This window comes from Planococcus citri, chromosome 4 (genome assembly GCF_950023065.1).
Source record: "Planococcus citri chromosome 4, ihPlaCitr1.1, whole genome shotgun sequence".
NCBI classification, from domain to species: domain Eukaryota; kingdom Metazoa; phylum Arthropoda; class Insecta; order Hemiptera; family Pseudococcidae; genus Planococcus; species Planococcus citri.
The window spans coordinates 42,752,036-42,774,712 of NC_088680.1; the positions used below are offsets into that span (position 1 = coordinate 42,752,036).

Here is a 22,677-nt window from a genome sequence, read left to right on the forward strand (position 1 = left end):
TTCCAAACGAACGATCACAAAAAAAACACCTTGCTATTAATATATAGATTATTGAGCTTTTTTGAGCTTTAAGGCATACTTTTTTGTAAACTTTTTTTTGACATTGGACTTCTTTCAATGCTCTTTCAAGGTATAATAGACGCACTTCTCTGTATTTATGTCGAATGCTGTATGTATAGGCTAAAATCAATGGTTATAAAATCAATTATTGAGCCTTTTTGAGCTTTAAGGCACAACTTTTTTGTAAACCTATTTCTTCGACATTAGACTTCTTTCGATGCTCTTTCAAGGTATAATATACGTACTTCTCTGTATACATTAAATGCGCTAGATACAGGCTAAAATCAATTATTCAGCTTTTTTCAGCTTTAAGGCGCAACTTTTTGTAAACTTTTTTCTTCGACATTAGACTTCTTTCGATGCTCTTTCAAGGTATAATATACGTACTACTATGTATACGTCGAATGCGCTACGTAAAGGCTAAAATCAATTAATGAGCTTTTTTGAGCTTTTTTGAGCTTTTCGGCGCAACTTTTCGAACTTTCAATGAAAACCTGCACATGTACGGGTCAAAAGCTTTTTTTTGAGACATCACCCAGCAAAATCGGTTCAGACGTTCCTGAGATCTCAGAGTCAAAAGAATTATTGAGCTTTTTTGAGCTTTAAGGCGCAGCTTTTTTGTAAACTTTTTTCTTCGACATTAGACTTCTTTCGATGCTCTTTCAAGGTATAATATACGTACTACTATGTATACGTCAAATGCGCTACGTAAAGGCTAAAATCAATTATTGAGCTTTTTTGAGCTTTTCGGCGAAACTTTTCGAACTTTCAATGAAAACCTGCACATCTACGGGTCAAAAGCTTTCTTTTGAGACATCACCCAGCAAAATCGGTTCAGCCATTCCTGAGATCTCAGAGTCAAAAGAATCCGGTCATAATTTTAATATATAGATGTAAAATTTGCGTCATTATTTGTATTTATTTATTTCGTCGTAAATATGAGTAATTCTTCGAATATTGAGATACATTGTATCGTTTACATTTCCAAGAAGTCAACAAACATCAATCCTGACTTTTAGAATTTTCTATTCAAATATCCGTTTTTGCATTTGTTAATTATTACTGTTTTCACACTAATGTTCACATTATGGCAATTTTCTATTCGTTTAATTTCGTGTACATATTTTTGTATTTGTAAATACTTATGTGTTAAATACATCCGTTTTTATTTCGAATTGTGCATCATATTAATAATGATATGTTCGAATTTTATTAAACGTTTTCAGTGCGAACTTAAAATATTACTTGATAACCGCGATACCTACCAAAATAAAACTTTTTCAATAGTTAGGGGTTTTGAAAGGCTTTTTGATGATATCATAAAAATCAGTGTTGCCACTGAAAGTTTGCGAAAAATGTGATTTCTTGATTTAAAACATGAAAAAAAAGTTTTGATCAGTCAAGTTGACCCATTAGACCCCTATTTTACATATCCGTAGAAAAAGTTGAAAACCCCTTTCACTCGATAAAATAAACTGACTTATCACAAAAAAATCAAAATTTGAAAAAATTCAAAAAATGAACGAATTTCAATTTTTTTGCTACGAGTGTAATTTTTATCGACTTTTTCATACGTCAGAAAGAGGTCAAAATAAGACAACTGAATTTTAAACTTTTTTTGATGCTTGGAAATGAAAATTGAATTTTTTCGAATTTTGATTTTTTGTGAATATTAGTTCATTTCATCGAGTGAAAGGGTTTTTTCAACACTTTTTTCACAAATAAAACATGAAAAAATTTTCCAAGTGAACATGTTTCTTCATCATCATTCCTGAAACTTTTAACCCTGCATCTTTTCTCGAAATTAAATAAGACACCAATTTATATTTTTTTTTTTTGCTAAAGTAAGTAGGTAAAGGAAAAATCAAATTACCTGCTCGAATATCGAAGCACATGTACACCCGAGGAAATATCGAGTCTTAAAATGTGGAAAAACAGGGAAAAGACGCGAATCGTACGCGATAGGAAAAGAAATAAAATTCGTGCTTTTAGTAAAATACGACGACGACGAATTGAATGATACACGACGAAGAGTGGGTGGAAGTGTGCAGCTTTTAGTATATTTGTATGGAAAATAACTCCCAATAAGTTACGCATGCTTCGGGTTATAAAATTAACAAACCGCGTACAAAGATCCTCGAATACGTAATATCTCGGCTTATTAAGTTCGTATACGTTTTGTATTTATGTGGAAACAAAGCTTTTACATGTATCTCGCGTACATTGTAGTATACCTTATTAAAAAGAACAAAAAACAAAAAAATCTTACCTACAACGTAATTTTAACTCGTTTTTAATTCAAGTTAAAAGCCCATAACGGTTTATTTTAAAGGTTTTACGTGGATTGTTTTTGTTTTTGTTTCGTACAAACCTCGCTACTTACTTATATTACCTTGGTGTATACTTTTCTGCATGCGTAAAAAACGAGAAAACTTTTCACGAGGGTAATTTAGTAATTTACAATTGCGAATTTTTCGATTGCCACACAGCGAAAATGCGTATCGAAAAATCCTGCTCGAAATTCTATAAGTATAGGGCAAAAGTTATTAAATTGCTGTCAATTCGTAGGTATAAAATAGCGTATCTTTATTTCGTATAAAAAAATAAAATTGAAACGATTCTTAATTTATGGTAAAAAAAACAACGGTCTGCAGCTCATAGGCCTTAAAAACATACAAGAGCCATTAAGTGGTGGTTGTTTTATGGTTTCTTTGTTGACAAGCTTTTTTAAGTTTTGGAAAATTTCGTCAACCTGCGACTCTCGGTGGTTATGCCCGTCGGCTACGCTGTTTTTAATAAATTAAAAACGGAAAAATGTAATTTTAAAATTTATTTTCTTTCTGCATCCTTAACCGCGGGCCTCGTACCTTTCAACTCGCTTCTCCAGCGTACCTAGTACGCCTTCGCGTTTCGTTTCGTTGTAGAAAAACGAGAAAAAATTTTAATTCACCGGACGTGTCTTCTTCGTTCGAGCTTGTTTAATTTTCGGCTTATTTTTTTTTTTTTACCTACCTCCTCTTCGTATTAGTTCGTTAATCTCGTTTTTGTTGAAGGTTCTGCTCTCTTTCCCTATACCTATCTCTCTGTGTGCTCCTTGTGCTCGGTTTCGTCGGTGGTAGTATACACTTTTTAAATGAGATATTTCACTTTTTCGGATCATTTATGTGGGATAATCTCCTGCAGAGATGATGTTTGAGTGGGAGTATCGGACGTCTGTCTGCGGTGGTGGGTACTTAAATTGTGAAATATTGTTCAACGCAGAGCACGAAATGAAATGAAAGAATTATGAAAGAAATTGTACGAAAGGTGTAATAGTGGGTTCTAGGAAACGGATTTCAATTACGAAATATTTTGTTGCAAGTGAGTTGATAGATGGAAATACTTATAGGGGTGACTCTATGAGTAATTGAATAGTGATCGATGAAATTGAATAGTTGATACAAACCATCGTTGGAGTCACTGTCTGAAGTGTTTGATGACCGCTGAGTGGATGTCAAACCTTGAAAGGGTCAAGCACAGTAAGCAAGACTTGCAGGATGTTTACTCAAAAGTAGGTGCAAGTATTCTACTCAAAATTGATAGCATCTTACCATCAATTACCAGTAGTTCGTCAAAAATTACCACATAATTATTTACCAAAAAATTACTAGTAATTACTTTTTAAAAAAGGCCAATAATTTACCAAAAATGTCAGTAATTTACAAAAAGTAATTCGCCTACCAATACTGGTAATTTACCAAAGATTTCAAGTACTTTACCGAAAATCACAATTAGTAATTTACCTAAAATCACAAGTAATTCACCTAAAATTACCAGTCATTTACCTACCAAAAAGTACTAGTATTTTATCGAAAATTACCATGTAATTTACCGAAAAATTACCATATAATCTATCAAAACGTACCGTGCAATTTACCAAAAATTACCGCGTAATTTACCACAAATTACCGCGTAATTTACCAAAAATTACCACGTAATTTACCGAAAATTATTACGTAATTTACCGAAATTCACCACGTAATTTACCGAAAACTACCACGTAATTTACCAAGAATTACCACGTAATTTACCGAAAATTATCACGTAATTGACCGAAAATTACCACGTAATTTACCGAATATTATTACGTAATTTACCGAAAATTACCACGTAATTTACCAAAAATGTCAAGTAATTGACCAAAAATTACCACGTAATTTACCAAAAATTACCACGTAATTTACCAAAAATTATCACGTAATTTACCAAAAATCACTACGTAATTTACCAAAAATTACCACGTAATTTACCGAAAATTATTACGTAATTTACCGAAAATTACCACGTAATTTACCAAAAACGTCAAGTAATTGACCAAAAATTACCACGTAATTTACCAAAAATCACTACGTAGTTTACCAAAAATTACCAGTAATTCACCGTAAATTACCACTAATTTATTGAAAATTACTTGTAATAATTTACCAATAATTAGGTAACCGAAAATTTCCAGTAATTTACGAAAAGTAATAATTGGTCACATATAATACACAGTAATTTACCACAAATTACCAACAATTTACCCGAAATTACTAGTAATCTACCACAAAAAGTGAAAAAACCACCCACCAGTACCCTTCACAAAAAATTATGGATAGTTCACAAAAAACTTGCAAACTTTCAAGTAGAAATAATGTGAAAAAGTATGCATTAGGAAGTGATTTTTGAAGGTTTAACTGGATTTTACCTTCACTTACCAGTTCATTAAATTTTTCACATGTTCTCAGAAGTCAGATTGAATAAACACCTTAAAATCAAGATTTGAAATTGCTTCTCTGAATTTGGCAAAAAGAAAATCCCAAATATTAAATACTTGGATAGTTCAGAAATTGGCTTAATATTATATGTAATAGCCTTATTAGATACACCTATCTCACCTCGAAAGATTCTCTGCACCTCACCCCAGCCTAAAAATACATTTTCCACCATATTTTACAACCACACATAAAAAGTTACAAGCATCTAAACGTATTAAAGCCAGAGAAGGTATACAAAAAATCTCAAAAAACCGCCTGCTAATAAATATCTACGCAAACCGTGAACCTCCCAAACCGCGAAAACTTTCTCGTACCGGCGAGATTCTCGCAGCCAACCATCTCGAAATTCAATAAATTAAACCAGTCCGCAAGTTATGCGCAAATTTCGCACAACTCATTGAGATCGCATAGTACACACTCAGATATATACGAGTAGGTATTCCAACATAGTAAAATTTTCACAGCTTCGGCTTTCAAGCAAATTAAAAGCAGCAGCTAAGGCGGCGGCAGGTGGCATGGCGCGAAGAAAGGCTACAATGGTAAAAACAGTACTACCAATCGAGCATCGGTTACGATAAATTTCCAACACCACCACACCGTACCGCGTTTCCATTTCACGACGAGCGACGTTATAAATAAAAAATAATACACGTTTTATGAAAAACTCCGCCGCGCCGTGTCTTTTTTTTTACTCGGGCGAATTTGCTTTTTAATAATAAAAAAAATATCGGTACCATTTTCATGGTGGAAAAGATGGTCGAAGAAATCAATTCTTTAATCTCCGCCTGGCTGGTCCAACCGAACATAATAAATCTTTACCTCGCTTTCCACCTTATTCCTTCTTATCAAAGGATAAAAATTAATCTACAAAATAACTATCGAAGCCAAAGCCAAAATCGTACCAAGTACGAAAGCTGGAATACATCAAACGTAAAAAAGTAACCCTTACTTATTCTTTTCACAAAATTTCCATTCTCCAGTTTCGAACGAAATTTCTCGAAGTCTCGTTTCAAATTCTGCAGATAGTCGCGGTTCACGGGAGACTCATTGTGTATCATTTCTTCGATTTCGCTGATTCTGTAAGGGAAAGAAGAAAAAAGTAGCAAGAAAAAGCAACATTAGATAAAAGAACATTCAAATTACAAAATCAATTGGAGTAAAAGTATTAATCGCAATAGTTTAATCATTCGATGCCTTCAAAGTACATAGTACTACACGGAAGATTCGTTAAAATAGGAAATAAAGTAATGAAAAATAAAGATACCCATCGAGCGAGGAAGTTCTCTTTACTTACGAATTTTAACGCATTACCGAATTAATTTTCCAACTCATTCATCGAATACTTACATTTTTCCTCTCTATACATTTTCAATCCAAGTTCAGGGTATTATTTTTACTAATAATTCTTTCGATTAGTACCAAGTATCCGATACGGTTTGCATTTTGAGGAAATAACTAATTAATTTTTCATTAAAGATTTAGGATGTATTTCTACCTCACCCTCGCGAGCCACATTTTCTCGTATTTGGCTTCTTTTTTCAGTAAATATTGACAAAGCGTTGGCAAAATCTCGAATCAAGTTTTTCTCAACGACGACGAGTAGGTACAAGGTTCATTTTGTCTCGCCGTTTCATCATCATAACAACAAAAGATCCTATTTCTGAATCCGAATCCAATTCGAGAACGACAAGTTTTTAAATAATAAACTTGTCGAGCTTCCCAATAAGGCTACACGAGCCTTGGAAATTTATTTTTGAAATTTTCAGCGATTTTTAATACGACTCTGAAGCATTTACTACGTTATTCGTACCATTTTGTCAGAAATGCGAAAATTCACACGATCGATAATTATTTCCATACCAATTTTTTTTCAAGTAATTTTAAAAAAATTTGAAGCTATTATTAGGTTGAAAAAAATACCTACGTAGGCTTACAAAAATTGTTCAAAATTACAACAAAAAATATAGGTAACTCGTATGCAAAAAAAAAAAAAAAGAAAGAAAAAATAAAACGAGAAGAATTTTTTGGTTTTCTCATCAAGGTTGTTTTCAGGGACGAATAAGAGAAGATCTAATTTTACTCACCCAAAGTGAAAAAAAAGAAATACAAAATTTTGAACAGGTTTTGTCAACACAACTCGTGGATATTTTTTGGCATTATTGTGAACTTTCCCTCAATTTTTCCAATGTTTCGTGAACTTTTTAAAATTCTCAATTTAAATTTTTTCACAATATTTCAGACAAATTGAACGATATTTTTCAAGCTGGTACATTTCGCAAATTTTAGCTTTGGTACCATTATTTTTGTTACATTTTAGTGATTTTTATAATTCGTTTTAATAATATTTAATCAATTTTCCAAAATTTTCTGCTACAATTTTTGTTTCTTCCAAGTTTTTAAAAACAGTTTATCAATATTGACCATCTGGGCATCTGCCATCATTTTTGCATCTGTTTAACAAATTTTTCTAACATTTAAGCAATTTTGACAAAATTTCTTTCAATTTTTATAATACATACGTTCATTATTTATGTGATCTGTCACGAGAAAACCAACTTAGTGTCCAAAAAATCGATATCTTTTTTATGGTGGATATTAGTAGTACTTAGGGTGCTGAATCCCACAGTGGGGGTTGAAACGTTCGCGAACGATTCTCTTGACCCTAAATCTGAGGTCAAAAAAATAGAGCAACTACAGTAAAAATTGAATTTTTTTTTTTTCTTGAAAGGTAGGTATGTTCTAGGGAGTCAAAATGCAAATTTTTGCAACAATCGGCTCACATTTGAAGTGCCATAATTATTTTGAAATTTGAGTAAGGCTTGAGTTGGAAAGATCAACTCTTTTCACCTTGAACAAATTTGTTAAGAAACGTGATAAATTTAATAACAATAACTTATTCTTTATTAATAATTCATACTCGGGTAGTTTTTGCAACATTTTTGGCAAAAATTCAAAAAAATCGAAAAAATTGATTTTGGGAAATTTCGATATTGGACTTGGCAACCTTGAATCTGATGATTCTGAGTCTGAAAAAAAAATCGGGTCATGTTGGCACTCATGGGGGCCAAAAGCGGTGCAAGTTTCATGGACCTACAAATTTTAGATCACCTGATACATAGACTCAAAACTTCAAATGCCCTTCCTGTAAAATTTACGTTTTGGACACTAGGTTGGTTTTCTCGTGACAGATCACATATTTTTAATAATCAATTTAAGTAAATAGCCATTCCCAACAATTATTTCAACATTGAAGATGAATATAAAAAGTTCGTTGCTCCTGGCGCAGAACCCACCTATCAAGTTTCACGTGAAGTCGAATCAAAAATTGAGTCCGGTTTTCCAACCTGACTAATTTTTTTCCTCATGAGCTCATCCCAGCTCTATATGACCTAGTAAAATAACCAACATCATTTCCATACTAATTTTCAAAGGGGTCGAGGCGCAGGGGAGAGGCAAGTTTCTTAACTTTAATGAATTTCATTAAAACTTTATTCGTTTCTTTAACATTTTTCATGAAATATATAGAAAAAATTAGTTGCTCCTGGCGCAAAACCCGCCAGGCTCATTTCATACAAATTCTAATCAAAAATGAAGTCTGGTTTTGTGGTCCTCCGATTCCACTCATGTTTTTCACAAGCTCCCAACCCCCCCCCCCCCCCTCATGACCTAATAAGAAACCAACACTATTACGTATACGTACCTACTATTTTTCCAAGGGGTGGGGGATGGAGGGGATTGGAGATTGGAGTCTCGTCATTTTTACAATTTTCTGTTTAAAAATTTTTCTGATACTCAATTCATCATTTTTACAAAATTTTACTTAAGTACTTCATTTTGATGAGTAACATTCAATCAACTTGATTGCCCTTTTCAAAAAAAAAATCCAAAATATCGAAAGGAAGAAAAAAATTCCTCCTGGCGCAGAATCCGCCCGGATCATTACACATCCACTCGAATCGAAAATGAAGTTCGATCCATCAATTTTGCTCATTTTCATCACGATTCGATTATTCGTCTACTTTTTGGATTCAACCTCTCAGTGCCCCTTTCAATCAGGTTTTTTTTTTGGTAAAATGACTAAAAAATGAATGTAAATAATGGTAGTTATTCCAGCAGACCATTGGAAGGAACTTAACAGAGAAAATTTGAGCGAAACTGGGGACCTGACTTCTTTTTTGGCTCGAGTTGATATGAAATACTCTAGGTCGAGTACTTTTGAAGATCTTATCTTTTTCCAACACAAATGAGTTTTCAAAAGCTTAGCAATATGTCTATTTTTCAAGTAGAATATTTTTTCCGAATCAAAATTCACACGCACAACTTTCTATTGATATCTTAAACGAAAGATTCAAACGTACCGCAAAGTTACGCTCAACTTCTCTTTTTTCTCCTAAAAACCACCTCAATTAGACACCAATTTCCTGAATAGGTACAAACACTCGTCACGAATCTTAAAACTTATTCCATTGATCGACTCATCACAGTGTAAGGTTGACGTACTCGTATATTCTTATTTTCAAAGCGACTCAAAAGATAAAAGGAAAAAAGGAATCCACACGTTCGATGTACTTTTCGCTTCATTAAACGCGCGACTCGTTTTGGCAATTTTCTCAAGGTAGAGAATTTTTTTTCATCGCCCTATAATAGCTTCGTAGAACAAAACTTACAGCCCATAACAGTCTCCACACAACCGCAAACGAGTATACAAAAAAATCCACCACGAAAACGGCCAGCGCTGGTCACAAAGTAACGTTTTCTTTGCTCAAATAAAACGACCAGTCGTCTCGTTAGAAAGGAAAAAAAAACTACCAGTGAGTAAAGAACGAGCAAAAAAGGGGGGGAGCAGTACGAATGGTTTTTCGAAAGACCTATGTGTGTGGGGGTATCTAGTGCTATCTTCTGTACATTATTACGATGGGAACAACCGAGTTACGAGGAGACTTTTGTTTTTCTCGTCAACGTTACGGACGTTTAAGTTGAAATTCTTCGTCGCAGGATGGCTATTAGGAAAAATGTAAATTTTTCCTAATGCTGTGTTTCGTTCTCAATGGCAACGTTAGCGTGTGTATTGAAATTCAAAAAGGACTGCTAAACAATAGCTCGCGTTACTATCTACGAGCTAGTTTTTTTCTTCGCCTCACGGGACATTTACTCAGCAGTAAATATATTTTTTTCTCCATTCTTAAAATATACTGCAAATAATTTATGCTCCACAAGTGGCAAATACATGTAAATTCCTTCGGGGGCGTGGTTATTCTTTACTTTTCTCCATATTCCAAAGAGTTGGGTTTACTCATGTACCAGTAATTACATTCAACATCGTTTTTATCGTCGTCGAATCGATTTTTCACCATTGTCGTCATATCTATACACATTTTGCCGAAATTCTTCATTCGAAATGTAACATTTTTGCCTCCGCGCACCGCCTACGATCGTTTGCAGAAAAAAAAATAAATAAAAACGTAGAAGTAAAGATACACATCGCACCACCGCATAAAGATAGATAAATGAACCACAAACAGTACGCGGCAGTCCGACTTGAACCCATCCGATAAAAAAACCATACATAAAACATACGAAGATTTAATATTATTTATCCCAAACACGCCAACGGTCTACTCGAGATTTTTATTTGTAGGTAGGTGCTGCTGGATTGGTGCTTTCTTTCCCAAGTTATTTATTTTTCTTTCACTGCTCTAGAATATTTTCCGTTTAAGATTGTAAAATACATACGTAAGTATATAAATCGGTCATACCTGCTTTCCAGCGCGACTAGATCCATTTTCACGTCATCTGAACAAGTATCTGTAAAGATAAAACAAAAGTACGTACATTTTAGTACCTTACACATAAATTGTCGTTAAGGAAAAGTACCGGCTACGTAAAAAAAGGTGACCTTTGAGCAAATTTATATGCACGACATTTTCTACTAAAGAGAGAAATTGCGATACCCCTCTTAAATTTCTAAATTTGTCTTTATATAAGCCTCCTATTTTCACGAAGGGCAGTTTTTAAAAAAAATCGTGGGACTATTTAAAAAATGCGTGATATTTATACTAGTGAAAAGATAACGTCACAAAACCATAAAATCAGTACAAAAACATAGAAATATTTTTTAAACTTCATAAAATTTTCTTACATAGGTGCATTTTTCAAGTACTTGAATTTGTTATGGCTCTATTTTTTCAAAATAAAGAGGAAAAAGCATGAACAAATTTCACTTTCATACCTAAAAATCGTTCATTTTCCAAAATTATAAAACAATTAGGTACCCCAAAACGGAAAAGTCTCAGAGAAAAATTTATCTTTTTGGAGATTGCAGGAGGTCCAAATTAAAAAATTTGTAAATGAAATTCGGAGTTTGCAGGAACTGTAAGTTACGAAATGGGAAATAAATTTTGGAGCGTGCAGGAGCTCCAACTTACGAAATAATTGGAAAAAAATAAACTACTTAATTTTAAGGTTTACAGCAGCTCCAAACTACAAAATACAAATGGAAAATGAATTACGAAGTTTGCAGGTGCTCCAAATTATAGGAAATTTGCAAATGAATTTCGAAGTTTGCAGAAGCTTCAAACTAAAGAATTGAATTTTGGAATTTGCACGAACTCTAAATTACGAGATTGGAAATATTTCAAGGGCTCTAAATTACAAAATTTGTGAATAAATTTTTTGAAGGAGCTCTATAAATTCACATGAAAAAAGTTGAAAAACCCACCTGGTGACTTCTGGTGAATCTGTCACCAAGCAGTCACCAGAATTCGCCAAAGAGTCACCAGGCATTACAAAAATATTTCCAGGGTCATGAGAACATTCTGATGATTTTTTCATCATAGATTTACCATGAAAAAGACGATAAACCCACCTGGTGAACCTATCACCAAGAACTCACCAGAATTCACCAAGGACTCACAAGACTTTGGGTCATGAGGACATTCTGATGATTTTTTTTCATCAAAGATTCACCATAAAATATGATAAACCCACCTGGTGACTTCTGGTGAATCTGTGACCAAGGAGTCACCAGAATTTACCAAAGAGTCACCAGACATTCCAAAAATATTTCCAAGGTCATGAGAACATTCTCGAAATTTTTTCATCACAGATTCACCGTGAAAAAGACGATAAACCCACCTGCTGACTTCTGGTGAATCTGTTACCAAGAAGTCACCAGAATTCACCAAGAACTCACCAGACTTTCAAAAATAAATTCTAGGGCCATGAGGACATTCTGGTGATTTTTTCATCATAGATTCACCATAAAAAAGACAACAAACCCACCTGGTGTTTTCTGGTGAATCTGTCACAAAAAAGTCACCAGAATTCACCAACGAGTCATCAGACAATAAAAAGAAATCTAGGGTCATGGGGGTATCCTGGTGATTTTTTCATCATCAATTCACCTCAAAAAGACAATGAACCCACCTGGTGACTTCTGGTGAATCTGTCATCAAGAAGTCACCAGAATTCATCAAGGATCACCAGACATTCAAAAATAAACTCAGGGGTCATGAGGACTTTCTGGTGATTTTTTTCATTCACCATGAAAAAGACGATAAACTCACCTGGTGACTTATGGTGAATCTGTTATCAAGAACTCACCAGAATTCACCAAGTACTCACCAGACTTTCAAAAATAAATTCTTGGGTCATGAGGACATTCTGGTGATTTTTTTCATCATACCTTCACCATAAAAAAGACAACAAACCCACCTGGTGTTTTCTGGTGAATCTGTCACAAAAAAGTCACCAGAATTCACCAACGAGTCACTAGACAATCAAAAAAATCTAGGGTCATGAGGGCATCGTGGTGATTTTTTCATCATCAATTCACCTTAAAAAAGACAATGAACCCACCTGGTGACTTCTGGTGAATCTGCCATCAGGAAGTCACAAGAATTCACCAAGGATCACCAGACATTCTAAAAAATTTTCAAAGGCAGTGAGGACATTCTCGTGATTTTTTCACCATCAATTCGCCATAAAAAGGACAATAAACCCACTTGGTGACTTCTGGTGAATCTGTCACCCTGGAGTCATCGACTTTCAAAAAAAAATTTCTAGGAGGTTTATAAAATTTCAAAATTTGAGAGTTAATTTTGAAGTTTGCCGGAGCTTCAAACAACAAAATAGAACAATAATTTCAAAGTTTGCAAGAGCTCCAAATTACGAAATTTGTAAATGAATTTTGGAGTTTGCAGGAGCTCTAGATTACAAAATTTGAAAATGATTTTTGGAGTTTGCAGAAGCTCCAAATTACAAATAGTGGAAATGAATGCTGCAGATTTTATAGGAGCACTAAACTACACAAACTTTGTAAATAAACTTTAGAGTTCGCAGAAGCTCCATAAACCCATAGTCCATATTATGAAAATGTAAAATAATTCTGAAGTTCACTGGACCTACAAATTAAGAAATTTGTGAATGAATTTCGAAGTTTCCTCAGCTCCAAACTACAAATAACAGAGACGAGACTGACGAGACACTCCTGTTGAGGATGTACATTTTTATACGTACCAAAAAACAAAAATTTTTATCAATTTTTACCAGAATGAAGTTTTTTTTCTTCGAAATATCACAATCGAACGGCTGAAAATACAGGAAGTGAGGATGGGAGGGGGTAAAGTGTCAAAAATATCCGGAGAATTTTTTTCCTCAAGGGGCATCATCTGAGAACGTTATGAAAAATATCAGAGTGAGGCCTGATATTTCACTTCCTCCGGCCAGATCCTTTAAATGAAAATTACATTCAGTACGCAATAATTGAGGAGGAAAAAAGCTTCATCAGCACATATTTGTTTATAATAATACAGTCAATACATCTTCCTAGACCCAAGTTCAAATATTCATCATCTCCGCTCTCTCCTCAAGTTTTCGAAACTCGCAGAATATACGTATGTAGAGCACACCAAGAGCGGAGACAGTGGTACCGGCGGAGCATGCAAACAATTCTGGGCAATCATGTAGAAAACATCGGGGTAAGTTTATAGATACCTAGACCTACCAAAATCGTATACGTACAACGCACGCATGAACTCTCACATATACGATTACAATTGCCAGCATTGAAATGCTACAGTATAATTAAACGCTTAATTTGTACCTATGATTGCTTCCTTGTAAACGAATATCTGAGGTTTAATATCGCTTAGGATTTCAAATTAAAGCTGAATGAGGTTTCTGACATTCATCTTGTGTATGGTATGTATAGTATACGCGGGGAGTGAGGTGTTTGTTCGCGGTGTTTGCGTGTTGTGTTTTCGCAAAAGCGAGTTATAAACGCGTGTAATTTGGTAATCAAATCACGTCGATACGAGCTGCCTCTTTCATTAGGCCTAGTATGTGCCACGATTTGACTAGGCGTTCAACGAGCCTTTGAATTAAACATCTTTTTACCGGAGACATGACTGTGACGTTTATGCTACATATATTTTTATACTCGGCGCTTTCTGCTGCTTATACGAGTCTATAGCTACGTTTACGCAGCTACAAAGTAACCTTTGAAATGAGTATAATATTATAGGCATGTATAAATGTATCTTGGAATTACGTACATTCAACGCCTTCTTGAAAGGTTCGAGTTTATAGCATATTTGAGTAAACATTCTCTATCACGTTGAAAGTATATTTTAAGAGGTTAGTTATCTTCAATTCAAGTAAGTATAGCGAGTACTAAGGGACTCTAGTTACTCGTTTATAAATTTTGTCGAGACGAGATAAAGTTGACATTTCATTCGCCAGCACTCATACCTCTACCCCTTCATTCGTCTTTATACAATGGAATAATGGAAATAAATGTCAATTTAATTAATACCCGAGAAATTTACTTCAGACTTGAAAACGATCCCAGTGAGAACGGGGAGATGAACTCGATAAGAACAAACTGTACCGACGTGTAAATGAAGAAGTATACTGTTTAATTCACACAATGGGTCTTGATTTCTTGCTCGAAATTTTACAGAACGTGCACTGGTTTGATATGTACGCGTATAATGAATAATTACGTAATAGTGGAAAATTTCCACGCTTTTGTTCATCTCTGAATTAGAGTAAAGTAATTTTCTTGTTTTCTTGCGTTGAATTTTTTGCCAGAGGTGTAGAAAAATCAGGCTAGTGCTCTATCAGAGGTATGAGTACTTTACAATATTCGTACTTTGTCTCATTTTGTCGATTGGCTGAAAACAGAGTCAGGTATTTTTTTCTCAACGATTTATGGGAAAATGAGACTGCTCCTAACGCAAAACTATCCTTCCTCGATTTTCCTTTGCAGCCTCCTAAATTCCACGGAACTTTCAACCCCTTCCCTCCCAATTCCAAGCACTCCTTCAAAACGTCGTTTCTCCAGGTGATTTTTTTGAGTTCAGTGGAGTTTGCACCCTACAACCTTCAAGATGAACTTTTTTAAATTTCAGTAGGCAGGATTCAATTCAAAATTCTATCAAAGTGCTTCTGGGTAATTCTCAGAAAAAAAGGTCAATTTTGATGTGCATAATTTTGAAAAATAAAAATAATTTTTTTGGAAAATTTCAAGTGGGAATCATTTGTATAGGTGTCCCAGATCCCTGTTCTAGTGTTGGCCTCAATTCAATCCCCCCCACTGTGGACCCCGGCCCCCCTAAAACAGCGATAATTAGGATTCGGCCCTCATCGATATGTAATATGTCGATTGATATGTTTTCGAGGTCGTAGAATTCGAATCTGGAGTTATTTTTTATGTAGAGGTGGAGGGGGAGGCGTGGGGAGGGGAAAAATGTCAAATTTTGCTTATATTATCGTGTAATATGTCAATTTATGTTTTTCAGGCCGCAAAGTTCGAATCTGGACTTATTTTTATGGTAGGGGTAGAGGTGAGGTGTGGGGAGGGAGAAAATGTCAAATTTTGCTTGTTTTATCGTGTAATATGTCGACTAGCGCGATAAAAGTACAGCTGTCTGAAATTTGGCCAAGTCGAAGGACAAATGGGCGCTGGACAAGCCAAAGGACAATCTCAACGTTTTTTCGTTTCTAGCCTTACCTACTGGACATTATTCGATTTTTAACACGTAATAAATGTGTACTTATCATGTAGAATAACTTCCCTTTCTCAATTATCGTTTTTGGCGGGTTCATCAGGGTAAATAAAAAGGCAAGCCGAAGGACACCAATTTTGCGAAATATCATATTTTCAGAGACGAGTACGATCAGAACGAGCATTGCGTAGGTTATGAGAATAACATTGCGGGGTAACATTTTTATGAAGACAGTGAACCAGTGCAGCCACTCTCCAGAAAAAAATATTGGATTGGGAAGCTACCAAAAATAATTGAAAATTGCTCTAAAATTTGCGCAAAAAGTGTGTGACAGTTTTCAAATGTGAAATGTCAGCTTCCTATGGACTTATTCCAATTGCAATTTGCACAATAATGGACCTTCGTGTTCTATGATAATGAGAACGTGCCAAGTTTTCCCCAAAAAAATGAAGTTCATGACACTTTATAACATTCATTTTCAAAAACATGGTGTGTGACAGCCAAGTCGAAGGACATTTGGGGTATAAAATCGAATGTACACCAATGAAAGGAGGGGCTAAAAATTTCAATATCATATGTGAAATGTGTGGGGGATGATCCTTGAATGGACAAAAAAAAAAAAAAAATTCATGCTAAAACCTTTGAGAAATTTGCCATGTACACGATTTTTACCTTTTTCTGAGAATTACCCTTCTAATAAATTCCATTATTTTGAGCTCGATAAATGGATTGGTAAGAAATCTAGAAAAATCTTTTCAAGAAATAAATCAACGAAAAAAAAAGGAGGATTTACAGAACAACATTTTTTTCAAATATTTTAATTTTTGAGAGAAGAGTGATAGAAAGGAGAGTGGAAAAAAGGTTGGAAAAATTTACGAGTCAGAATTTTTCAATTTTCCAAGAGAACTGAAATTAAGAAAAAAAAGTATAAGTTCAGAACTCTGAAAAGAAATAGCGATTTTTCAGGACAAATTTTTTTCTCATTTGAAAAAAAAAGATAAAAATGAAGAAAAAGAGTGAAAATTTTGAAAAAAGAACACTGAAAATACATAAATGAATAAAGAATTTCATAGTTTCCTAAAAAAAAAACTAAGAATGGAAAAAGTTGGACTTTACAATTTCGGCAAAAAACAGCACTTTATGACTTTTTTGGCAAGACAGCAAGACAAGGGCAAGATCACAACTAACTACCAAACAGCAGCAGGACCATTACACACCCTTTGAAAATTATAACACATTCTGTTGATTTTCAGACATCTACATCAACAGGTCAACATTTAAAAAATATGAGTGTTTTTTTTTCGGAAAAAGTTTATAAATTCACCAAAAATGTGTACCCTTGGTACTTCTGCGATTTGAAAAAATTACTGAATCGATACTCTTTTTGGGAGAGAGAATAATTTTAGTATAGTGTTTTTAGCAACAATTTTTCAAACAACATCTCAATTGATACCAGCTCTAGGAAAATTGAGAAAGTTTACTTCTCTCAATGGAAAAGAGAGAAGAGAAACTAGATGATAGGAGTTCTAAATCACTTGTAACCGATTACCCCTCTGACCCCTCCCCCTTAGCTGTCCTCTCAAAAATGGTAAAAATATAAAGGAATCAACGTTTATTAAGCTACTTCTACAACGGCGTTCCATATGCTGGTCGCTGGGAAAGAACAGCAGATCTGCAAGTTCCAACCCAACAAGTACTGGCTACAGTTGAATCAATCGCAAATACATTCCGAAACGTTACAGAGAACAACTACTACTGTAGTAATTAGTTGGCTGATGAGCTTTTACACTGAAATATAACAATTGTCAGCACTAGCACTATGAAGCGTAACAGGCCGGAGCTATCAAAACGAATGCTGAAGGCGCAGAGAGGCGACGTACACCGCACCAGATTCATGTACTCGAATGATCGCATTTTAGCTTCATACGTTCCGAAGTCGAGGAAGGTCGTCGTAATGTTGTCAACATCGCAGGTGGAACAAGGTCGAGTTGACGAGACAAACAATAAACCAGTCGTTATCAATTTTTATAACGAAACAATATCTGGTGTAGATACCCTGAATCAGCTGATGCACTCAAAGAAAACAGCCCGTCGGACTAGACGATGGACTCTTCGCTATTTTTTTGCTGTTCTGGACATCGCAGGAGTCAGCTCATTTGTAATCCACTAGTTAATGAAAATAATTTTAGTCCATATATGTAGGTCTGGCTTTGCTGGCGAATAGACGACAAATCCACAACGGCAATGAAAGCCTAGCATTGTTTTGTCCAGCGTCATGTAGGTGCTAGGACTGCTAGGTCGATAATTTTGCTGGCAGTTCCTCAAAAAACTTGATCACGTTTCTCTGAATAAAGCAAATCTGTCTCCTTCAACTCTTGGTCCTGGCGCGTTTGAGGAATCTTCCTCCTCAGAACTGCTTTCATCAGAGGTAGCATCTACTTCGGCTGATTCCTCTTCTACGTCACTTAGTTGTTCATGCTCGTTATCATCGTATTCATCGTCGATGGATTCATTATCAGCAGCTTCATTATTATTCGCGGCCATTTTTGAAAGCCGAATGAGGTTTGAAATGTGAAGAACATAGAGGTTGACCAATTTTAAATGCTTAGCAAACAGCTGAATGATTGTCAAGCCATTTCACTCTAACCTTTTTTTTTCACCACCCTGTATAACATTTGGGGTATAAATTAACTCCACCTTTTTTATATCAAAAAAAAAATCAGATCTGTGATAAATGACGCTGTCTTTGCTAATTTTTGAGTAGTGATTTCAATGGTCAACATTTTGTGTAATTTTTCAATATTTTACAACATTTTGGAAAAATCTCATCAATTTTTTCATCATTTTCAATAAATTTATCGTTAACTTTGACAATTTTTTCATTTTCTAAAATTAATTTTTGCATTACTTCATACATTTTCAATCACATTTGATCCATTTTTACGTCATTTCCAACGTTTTTTCTATCAATTTACAGGCAAATTTGCAGTACATCCAGAGCTGAGCAAAAAATTATACATTTTTTTGGAAATGTTTGCGTGATCTAATCCTATTATACGATGATTTCAATCCTTACTCCTTTCCCTGCTATCCAATCTCTTAGCATCGTCATGAAATTTCAAGTCATAAACATACGATTATAAAATTTATGGGATCGTCGCTGTCACAAATTACACGCGTCTCAAACAAAACACACATTTTCATATCAAACATTCATTCCGCCAGCAGCGTCTAGTTAAGTATTAGAGGTAATTTGACGAACGAGGCATATCTCTTAGGTAAGAATAATGTATAAATGCACATCGCAAACACACCACTCGTCATGCATATACGTATTACGTACCTACACAAGACATAGACGAAAAGCACCAGAGAGAGAGAGAGAGAAAAAAAATGTTGACGTCGGAGCAGTAAATAATTCACCGTTTAACGCATTTTATCTCGTTTCGAAGAAGGCAACACGAATGTAAAAATTTTCCTAGATGCTGTACCATAATTTACTTATACTCGCCCAAGTTGGTTTGGTATTGCACACGACAAAGCATATGGTTAAGCAGCGGAAGAATAGGTATAGAAGAAAAGATGCTACGATGCGCGTTTTGAAATCGAATTTCATTATTACATTCTCGCATGCTAGGTAGCTTATCACTTATGCATTACTTTTCACGTGCGAGACAGTCGGAATGGAAAATAGAGAGAGAGTGAGAGAACATCGCGAGCTATAGGGGGTAAATCAACCACATTCACTTTGAACGTATCACATACAGACACATTTACCAAATACATTTAATAATTTATCTGCAGCTAGGTATATATCAACGATACGAAATGTAGATGAGGCTCCTAAACCTATACACAAGCAATGTTATACTACATATATGTATAGTTATTCCATCATGTACCTATACAAGAATACTCTGGCCTGATATCCATTTCAGGGCACGTATTCGTGTATCAACAGTTTGTCACAAATAAAACCGCATACGTGGCTTAGCCAACCCTTGCACAAAACTCAACACCTACGACACAGCCGGTTGAAAATCCATCTGTATAGATAGTCATTCAAACTCGGCGAGAAAAGTCTCTTCTCTATCCTACACACAGGGCACGAAGGCGCGATGGTTCGATACGACGACGACGTAGAGAAAGAGAGTAACGTATATAAAACGCATTAAGAACCTATTTAAAAAGATTTCCACTACCGGGATTACCGACCTTTTGGCATTAACGGTATTTTCATATTAATGAGCAACCAATGAACAATGAAATTAAGTTCGACGCGGTATAATCTTTCGGCGGTTGCGCCGGCTTCGGAGTCCATTCATTTTTAGTCGAGTATAACGAGATTTAGGTGGGTATTTTCTTTACACAATCTACTATACTATACGAGATAGAAAGATACTTACAACAGCTATCGGACGCTGTTTCTGGAAGTATTTGAAGAAAGTAAACAGTATCCAAAGAATTAATTGGCAGCTTTAGTAGACTAGGATAAATCAGATCTCCGTTGTAATCGAACAAACGTATTCTGGATGGCGAATCTAGATGCTTCGTCTCGACCAAAATATCTGTAAAATACCAATATACAAGATAGAAAACAAGCGGTTCAGTTTAGATTCAGAGAGAGAAATAGAGAGTAAAATATTCACACGAGGGGAAAAAAAAGGAGAATCTTCGCATTAGTATGCCAGAGACAACAAACGAGTCGTTAAAATTGAAAAAAAAATCTTTATTCGTGTCTCCATTCGCGAGTTTTAAAGCTAAACAGACGATTATATTACAATGTATCTCCATCTCGAGCTTCATTAAACCCCTTTCCCAAATGATAAGAGGGATGTTACGTTACGCACTGCCTGCCTAGCGCCTACTGATGGATCGTAAACGAAAGTAATTTTCGCTAACGGAATAAAAAATTCGTTAATTCTTTCAAAAGAGCCCTGTCAACGGGTATTTCCTTTCGCACCGTGTCGACAATTCGATGGGGAAAAAAGTTCCGCGGATATTCATTATTTATAGGTAGCATTTCACCGAGTCAACTCGGCTTCGTTAGTTAATTATCCACAGAATACCTAACCCTATCGTAGAATCGTTTGTTTTATAAGCTGTAGTCGCTATTAGAGTGAAATCGAAACGAAATTAATAATGTACGCGGACCATTAGACGTGCACACTGCAGAGCTGATCAATGAACGTTGATTATATCGACATAGGATACTGCAACCATAACAGCACCATCTTACATATTGAAGAGATTAAGTATCTTAATAAAAAATGAAAAGGATGTATGATTCCAAAACATTCACCAAAAAATGGAAGTGTCAAAGATGATCCAACAATCTTATCACGACTTCGAAAGACCAACAAAACAAATTTTCTCCTCCTGGCGCTGAACCCGCCCCATGTCCACGCATTTTATCTCAACGATACTTCACCCATAGTAAGCACTTAAGGGGGTAACATGTAACCTACATTCGATTCTTCTGAATAGTCTAATTCGAAATTGAAGGAGCTATCACCTCAAAGTACCTAATCAAAAATGAAAATTCTCACAAGGCACAAATACCAACCAGCCAAAAATTTTTAGGACCTGATAAAAGGCGACGATTTCAGCTGCTGAAATTCATTTCTCGATTTTTAACAAATTTTTGAACAGCAGATTTTCGGATTCTCCAGTTTTGGATGCCATAAAGTAGCGTGAAAACGAAGGACAGCACCCAAAAACTCGGATCTATCGTCTTCGTGGCCCTTTAAATAGATTTTGGCACAAACTTTTAAAATCGATTGTGCCGGTTCAAATTCGAAATTTTTTCACTCAGCCAAAATGTCCCACCTTTAAAACGAAAGAATGACAAAAAAGTAAAAATTACTTTTAAAATTCAAAAAATGTCGAGTTTTAAAAAAATTTCTGAATTGATTTTATTTTTTGAGTAAATTTTGGGGTAACTTTCTTGAAATGAGAACAAAAAAATTTCTGCAACAAAACGGTCTATTTTCAATTGAATAAGCTACAGGAATTTTTTGACCAACTTCTGTGACTTTCCACTCTTCACTGCTTAAAAGTATGCGATAAATCTTCAGACTTAAGAAAACTTGGAAAAAATAGATCAATTTGCAATGTTTGAGCATTTACATATCTGATTTCGTAATATTTGGTCTGACCTTTGAAAACTTGGAAAAAATGTTGCAGACATTATTTCAAGCTTTTGAAAACTTGGATAACCAATCTTTGAAATTTTTGCTTGTGTTAAAGTAGACTTTTGGATACCAGGTCAGACTTTATAAGAACTTGAAACAAAATTATGAAATTGTTGATCTTAAGAGGTCAGATAGACAGGTCATTGACTTTAAGAAGCCGGACAGAAAAAAAACGACCCCGGGAAGCCAGACAGGCGCGCAGACAATCTCGAAAGACCAAACAGGTAGCCAGAGAATCATGAGAAGCCATATTGACGGGTAAATGATCTTAAAAGGACCGACAGACGAACAGATGACTTTAGGAAGCCAGAAAGACACGCAGATAACCTTGAGAAGCTATAAAAGTAGTTCGGTGGCCTCAAGAGGCCAAACATACGGGTCAATGACCTTGAGAGAACAGATATGCAGACGGAATTGGGAGGCTAAACGGGTAGGTTGGTGACCTTGACAGTCTAGACTCATGGGTCGATGACCTTAAGAGAGCAGACATGCGAACATACGACCTTGAGAAGCCGGGCATCAGGGTCAATGACCTCAAGAGGACAGATAGACGACCTTGGGAAATTAGACAGGCACGCGGACGACTTTGAGAGGTCAGCCAGGCAGACGACCATGAGC

General features: G+C 35.2%; 1 protein-coding gene across 1 annotated transcript in view; it reads right to left on the reverse strand.

The window, feature by feature from the left end:
* The window catches only part of Pde9 (phosphodiesterase 9), a 92,165-nt gene that overhangs the window by 22,892 nt on the left and 46,596 nt on the right, over positions 1-22,677 (reverse strand). Inside the window, exons 3-5 of the mRNA XM_065364769.1 lie at positions 20,272-20,433; positions 10,613-10,661; positions 5,806-5,933 (exon numbers count right to left, since the gene is read on the reverse strand). Of these exons, the coding sequence (XP_065220841.1) occupies positions 5,806-5,933; positions 10,613-10,661; positions 20,272-20,433 (339 nt within the window). The remainder of the gene's footprint in view (positions 1-5,805; positions 5,934-10,612; positions 10,662-20,271; positions 20,434-22,677) is intronic.